We start from the raw sequence: 7391 nt of genomic DNA, 5'->3' as shown, positions 1-7391 counted from the left end.
TCATTTTAAGAGCACCTGGAAGCTTTATTACATGCAAGAATAAAGTTTGCAATTCACAAAACAAAGTTTTTATTTCTAGAAGAAAATGCAATGAAGAACAGAGCCAGTCTAAAAGGCAAGGCTTCTTTTGGGCGGGGGGGGGGAATATTATACTACTCATCACTAAGAATCAGGGGGCAAAAGTCTTGTTTGACAAAGCAAAGTGTGTGTGAGGTTTTCCAATAATTTTTAAGACTTTTATTCCCTCAGGTTTCTTATAGTGTGTGTATGAAAGAAAACGTGTACATTGTTTTGTGCTCTCTGTTGTACTCAACTATTTGAATGGATTTCCAAAGTAATTTGGTCACTGGATCTGATACAGAATCTGACATTTCTAATGTAAAGTCTTGAAAAGCAGCTAGACATATACATTTTTTAAATATTGATGTTTGATAAAAAAATTGTAATGTTACCTTTCCAACTCCTCAGGAGAATGGTCATAAACTAACTCTGTGGAGGAATTTCAAAGATCTCAATCACCCTCCTCCTTAAAAAGGTTAAAGACAGGCAATGTGCAAAGCATACACTACTACCTATCCTCCTTTGTTCAGATTCTGAGATTAGGCCAAAGTCTTTCTAGGGAGCTTATCCTCATAATGGGCATTTTAACTGTATTAGTTTAGTCTTGGGAAAAGAAGACTGAGCGGAGACCTGATAACAGTCTTCAGATATGTTAAAAGGCTGTCATAAAGAGCACAGTGATCAGTTGTCTTTCATATCCACTGAAGGTTGGACAAGAAGTAATCTGTTTAATCTGCAGCAAGGGAGATTGAGGTTAGACATTAGGAAAAACTCTCAACTATAAGGATAATTAAGCACTGGAAGAGGTTACTAAGGAGGTTGTGGAATCTCCATCACTGGAGTTTTTTAAGAACAGGTTAGACAAACTTTTGTCAGGGTGGTCTAGGTATACTTAGTCCTGCCTCAGTGTGGGCTGGTCTCACCAAGTCACTTCCAGACCTACATTTTTATTATTCTACTGTCAATGATTATATACATCTAGACCCATATGTAACCCATAAATTCTTTGTCTCTATTTCTCTGTCATGACTCTCATTTGCAAAGACATTTATAGCTAAAAATAGCTTCCAACAAAATTAGCTGGCCAGTTTTACACCAAACAGAATGGAAAGATTTGTTTGTGTATTCTGTAAGGTGAGGTCCTATCTTTCATGAATCCATGACCCCAAATAATTTATAAAATCTACATTCTTCAGAATATTGCACTATGTTACCTCCTATCACATATGGTTTGTCTAGAATAACTTGAGACAATGAAACTGCTTTTGACCATTTTGAATGGGGGCAGAAATAGAGACCTATTTTTTTCTGAAAATCTTTTAGTTTTGTTAAAATATTCCGCACTTGACAATCCAACATATGCTTAGACCCTAATCTTCAAAATAAATTTACAATCTTAAATTTGAAAGTAGAATGAAAACATTTAGCTCCCCTCATGTCCAAACTGCTTTTTTTAGCAGCTCACCACTGCTAATTATTAGATTACATTTACTTGTTACAGGAATTGTTGTGGCCAGTTGCAGTTCTGTTTTGTCTTTTTCCACAGTGCAGACATATCAAGTCACTACATCATCTGAGAAATTTTTGAGTCAGTTTCAGTTTTAAAATATATTCTATATACGCTGGGATTATACAGATGAGGTCAGACTTTTGAAAGAGGGACATTCCTGCTACTGATTTTAACCATCTCCCAGGGTCCAGTGGATGCTAATAAGTAAAATTTCAATCACAAGACTGGAAAATGGAAGACTGGCTTCATGTCAAATAGCTGTAGAACACTGGGTGTGATTAAATGTTTCATGGTACTGCTTCATCACTTTAATTTAACTGGATTAATACCTGAATATTTACTATTTCAGAGCATCATTCCAGATTTAACAAACGTACAAACTTTTTACCATTTTCAAGAAGCTGTGCTCTATATAAAACACAGTTTTGTGCGTGCCATTTCCAAGGGCTGTAAATATGTTTTAATTGTTTATTTTATTGACTACTGAGAAGATGAGGATCTTACTCTGTCCATTTGTTTGCACATCTACTGAATTCCAAGCCATAAACTTCTGTAAGAAATACATTTTTAAATTGTAATGAATTTCTAATACCATACTGTTATAACAAGTTTCAGAAATCATAAAATGACTGCTCAGACTTCTGATATTGTGTGTGTGGATGTGTAAAAATATGTATCTTGGTCTAAGACCTTGTCGATACCCAGCTCTTTCCTTAAGACTTCTACCCTTCTCCTGCCACTGGGTCAGCTCCATTGAATGGTGGGAATATAAGTGTGGAAGAGGTGCTGGTGGTTTTAGTACCATGCCATTGTGTTCTGGCAAGTGTTAGATGATACAGTGGCAAAGACACCAGCAACTTGTCTATACTTATGCTCCCACCTTTGCTGCCACCTATGGAATTTCTCCAGTGCAACAATGGGTAATTTTAAGATAAGAGCTTTGAGTAGACATGGACACATTGAAAATGTTATAGCTAAGCCGAGGATGAGCAAACTCCTTGGTTGTGGCTGTGGCTGTTGCTATTGCTTTCTGAATATGACTTTCCAGTGGAGGAGGATGGAGCTGAGCCACTGGTTTTAAATAGTCTTAGGAGTCTTCTCTTGTACCCTCTAAACGCAAAGAAGTAAATTATTGGATCAATGCAACAGTTCATGTTCATAAAAGCCACTGTGATTTGAAGAGACATCTTGAAGGCTTTCTGTGCTGAGCAAGATGGCTGGTACAGTATCTTTCTGACCATGAACTGAATGATATTTAAATGGTAAGGACTAAAGCAAATCACAACGGCAAGGAGCACAACCAGTATGATTGTGAAAGCCTTTCTGTGGTGCCCATTCTTATCTGTCAGAGGGTTTTCTTTGGCTGCTCTGCATAGTTTGAGGTTGATCTGCACATAACAAACTAATATAATCCCCACTGGTAGGCAGAATCCAATCATGCAAGCACCCAGAAGGATAAATGGCAGCTTAGGAATTTCTTCAAAGTTGAAATATTCCATGCAGGTCAGCTTATCTCCTATCTTCTTGGTCATGGGCCTGAAGAGCAATGATATTGTCTGCAGGAACACAATGAACCATATCAGCATGCAGATATATTTCACTCGGCTCACTTTCCTAAATCTGCCAAGCCGTCGAGTGTGGACCACGGCAATGTAGCGGTCGACACTCACACATGTCATAAAGTAGATGCCCACATAGGTGTTCATGTAAAAGATGAATGCCGTCACCCTGCAGAACCAGTCTCCAAAAGGCCAGTGGAATTCTAAGATGTAGTAAGCAATTCTTCCTGGCAGAGCAAGTGTGAAAAGGGCATCTGACACAGCAAGATTGATTAAGTAGAGATCAGTTGAGTTGATTTTCTTCCCTCGGTGGAAGGTGACATAAAGGGCAAGGATGTTTCCACAAGAGCCAAAGACCAGCAGGACAATGTAAAAGAATGAAAAAATTACTTTCGCTGCAAAGTGGTGGTTATACACGTCGCAGCTGCTTTCATTGCTGTAAGTGAAGACAGTTAGCTGAGATGCAGCAGTAGCAGCACTGGCAGCCATTCTGTGGACTTCTCCTTGGCAGAAGAAAAGACATGACATTAGCAGCTTACTAATAATGTGCACTCTCTGTTTTGACAGATAACAAAACTACTTAGGCTTTGTACTTTAGTAGACTCTCATACGAAAAGAAGTGAGAGTTCTCATTTGAACAGCGAATTTCCACATGCTGAGTACATTCTGAGCCATGATGAGCAGGTTTAGTCATTTGGGAAACTCAGTTCCTAGTGTAACTTTCTGAACAAAGACTGTGACTTATTTTTTTCTTCAAAACTCTTTAGCTTGGAAACCAATAGCAGGGGGTGTTGTGTCACAGTATGTCAGAAATTGTTGCTGTCTGTTAAACATGTTTGGTGGATGAGACATGATATCTTTATAGAGAGGGAGATGTAGAATTCAGATAGAAAATTACATGATAGAGAAGGGGAAATTTAGAAGGGGAAGGTCAATAAAATATAATTTTCTTTCATTTTGACAGCTTGTGCCAGAAAAGGGAGCAAGGATCAAAATATCCATTTGAAGAACCATATCTCTACATTTATTTGTGGTTGTTTAAAAACCTTTTATAATTACGAACTGTAATACCTATAGATTATATCAACACTATTCCTGAGATGAGTGTATATGTCCAGATCCTGAGTTCTCCACTCAGTTTGAATGTGGTCCTTACTCACCCAAGCACCCCAAGACAATAATGTTGTTCTATCTTTAGTACAGTTCCTGATTTCCCATTTGCTGCTCTAATACACCAGGGTTCCAGGTTGGCTTGGGAGTCAGTAGCTCCTGCCTATACTTTTAGGTGCAAATAAAAATAGTTGGTATCATTTTGCCAACACATAAAGGTTTGGAGACAAATTCAAACGTTGGTTACAGCCAGTATCCTTTGTTTGCACTACAAAAGTAAGGCTATTTACTTGCACACGTTATAAATTGAACCTTGCACTACTTCTTTTTTGCTGTGGTTTCCTTTCACAATAGATGCTGCTGAAATTGGATAGGTCCTTACCTGCCTTTTAACCAGCACACTGAGAAAGTTGCCTTCTATCTGCTTATTTGAGGGTCTCTGTAATGGGAAGTCATGTCTCCACACTGCTGCTATTCTTTATGTATTGCTGCTAAAATATAATTATTGTAATTGCCATACTGCGGGGATATGTATTTTTTTCGTTCTTAACAATTGATTGGGTCCCAAGCCCACTGGAAAGACTGCATTGCAAACCAGTCATTGAACAAAATATCTTCTACCGCATGTGCTTTTTTCTTGTGTCCTCAGTAGGCAGAGAGGGGATTGAACTGAAAACCTACAGCTAACCCCTCCCACCCTGAATTTTGGATCAGCGGTATTCAGAAGCTGAACCCAGATCTTTCACACCTCTTTTATCTTAGTAGCGTGCTAGCTCAAAACTCCAGATCCGTGCACCCCGAACTCTGAGGGTTGTAAGTTTTGTAAATTCCACCCATCTCTAATTTTATGGGAGCAAATGTGAGGCATTAATATTGTTTTCTTTACTGTTGTTACTGCTACAGGAGGCAGCATGACCAAGTGTATAGAGCACAGGATGGGGAGTCTGGGTACCCAAGTTCTTTTCTTGGTTCTTCCACTGACTTGTTTCCAGACCTTGTGGAAGTGAGTCACTTCACTGCCCTATGCGTCTGTATCTCCTCCCAGCATTGGTTTGGCCTGTCTGTGTTCATGGCCACAGTGTCTTTGGGCCAGAGACTGTCTCTTACTGCATGCCTAGCACAATGGATCTCAGCTGGATCTCTAAGCACTACTGTAATACAAATAAATATGAAAAATAAATCGTCTTTCTGAGTGCCTCCCTGGGTGGGAGAAGGGCTGTTTCTTTGGTTCCTTCTCTTGCTTTAGCTCTGTTTCCTTATCTTTTTCCTTTTAAACAGGGAACTCTTAGGCGCCATTATTTTGTTTGTATTTACCCTTCACTTTATTCTCTCTCTTCTGCCTTTTTATATATTTACATGTTGTCTCCTCAGTATTTATCTGGCATGTTACATATAATGCTCACAGCATCCCTCTGAGGTAGGTAAGTATTATTTCCAGTTTCCACACGGGGAAACTGAGGTACACAAACTTGCCCAAAGCCAAACAAGAAGTCAATGTCAGAGAAATGCATGTTTAAACTTGAATTCTACCCTTCACTTCCCTCAGTGTGTCAAAGCACAATGGCTTTACAATAGCATGTGTCTTTAGAAACTGTCTCGTCACAGAGGGTCTGTGCAGCAAAATGGGAGCTCATTGTGGTAGACGATACATTGAACGTGCCCATTTCCTGACTTTGGTGGGATTAAATTAGATCTTTTTATCATGTCACACTTGTGGTTTGGTTTTCTGGTCTTATCACTTACTAATGGTGCTGCGGGGGGCTGCTGGGGAGCACCTCTGCAGCCAGGATGCCTGCTGCTGCCGCTGCCACTCGGAGAGTGCACCTTCTCCTCTTGCTCCTAGCCTGACTCCACATGTAGATGCCTCAGTTCAATCAATAGTGAGTAGGTGTGTATGTAACAGTGGCTAGGCATAGCAAAGGTAGGCACTGTGCAAACTAACCACACTGCTCTGTTGAAGCAACAGCCTCTCCAGAGCAGAGCTGGTGAATCGTGCTGAAGGCTATCAAAGCCTACTAAAAATTCCCTGAAATATTTTGAAAACATGGCAAGTCAGAGTTGACACTTTCCTGGTTACTTGGGAGGAGCAGTGCTGTACAGTAATTCACTTGCATTGTGGAATAGCACACACACACACACCCCTCCAAGCCAAGATCAAACTGGGAGAAATGCTCTAGGTAAATCCCATGTATTCTAGCTTGTGCAAATTCAGCAGATGAAACTTTCAAGCAGTGTTACATAAGTAATTTTGTAGGTACATTTACCTCTTAATCATGATGGTTACAGTACAGCCTAGTAGAAAACTTGTTTAAAGACAGTCATTCTGCAGAAAATAGACACTATACCCTCTTATTAAAACTGGACTGCTATCTGTTCCGAAAGAATCTAAAATACAATTAATGAGTTAGAGATGCTTTTCTGATAAGGTCCGATTTAAAAAACCACTTAGTCATTTTTTTCCTTGCACTGCTAAAGTCAGTCTCTGAAAGTACAATACCTGTAAGAAAATAAGACCAGGAGAGCTGACTTACCAGGGGCTGATGGCCAAGAGGTGGTGATGGCTGTTGAGAAGTTCTTGTCTCAGCTCTTTCTCCTGTGCTATGTTAGTGGTACATTTATTAAATGTAATATTCTTCTAATAGACCCTGAAAAAGTCCCCTTCTAGTGCTTCAGTAAAAACCCTTCTGTGCCTTGCAGCGAGCAGAAACAGAGAGAGAAGACCAAAAACGAAGAATGCTCTGCCTTTCCTAATCTAGTCATCATTGTCTGGGTGGTGACTGAAAGAGAGCCAAACAGTCCTTTGTATCACTTGTCAGCTGTGAGATACTTTTTGCTGGAGAAAGCAGGTAAGTGGTTCTTCATACTCCCCTTCCGCTTCATGCTGCACAGAGCCTTGTGAGACAAGGTGGTGCTCTTTCATCTGGCTTCTCTTTCTAGCACAATAACATTTATGCAGTTCGTTTGCAATTTGTGAGAAAGGAATGAAAAAACCCAGCAAATTCCCCAAGCTGAATATTTTGAAGATTTTATCATTCCTCCCCCACCTTCTTTTTCTTTTATTACAAGAAATAGATTTCATTCTTGCTCACTAGTTAAGGAAGTGATTTATAGCAGAACACTAAACCACAAGCATGTATTGTTAAAGGCTCTAA

The 7391-nt window shown here is 39.6% G+C and overlaps 1 protein-coding gene across 2 annotated transcripts; it reads right to left on the bottom strand.

Moving 5' to 3' along the window:
• Positions 1 to 7102, bottom strand: LOC116818578 (G-protein coupled receptor 183-like). Of its 2 annotated transcripts, none has more exons than XM_032769598.2 (2): positions 6771 to 7102; positions 1 to 3629 (listed from the first exon to the last, which is right to left on the bottom strand). In XM_032769598.2, exon 2 carries the CDS (start codon positions 3616 to 3618, stop codon positions 2545 to 2547), a length of 1074 nt encoding a protein of 357 aa, XP_032625489.1. In that variant the 5' UTR covers positions 3619 to 3629; positions 6771 to 7102; the 3' UTR covers positions 1 to 2544. The 2 variants fall into 2 exon arrangements, with proteins under 2 accessions (XP_032625489.1, XP_032625488.1); XM_032769597.2 differs by having other exon boundaries at positions 1 to 3632; positions 6771 to 7060.
• Between the last annotated feature and the right edge of the window lie 289 nt (positions 7103 to 7391).

This window comes from Chelonoidis abingdonii, chromosome 1 (genome assembly GCF_003597395.2).
Source record: "Chelonoidis abingdonii isolate Lonesome George chromosome 1, CheloAbing_2.0, whole genome shotgun sequence".
Lineage (NCBI taxonomy): Eukaryota > Metazoa > Chordata > Testudines > Testudinidae > Chelonoidis > Chelonoidis abingdonii.
Note: the sequence above shows the minus strand (reverse complement) of the source record. Positions and strands in the feature narration are given on the sequence as shown.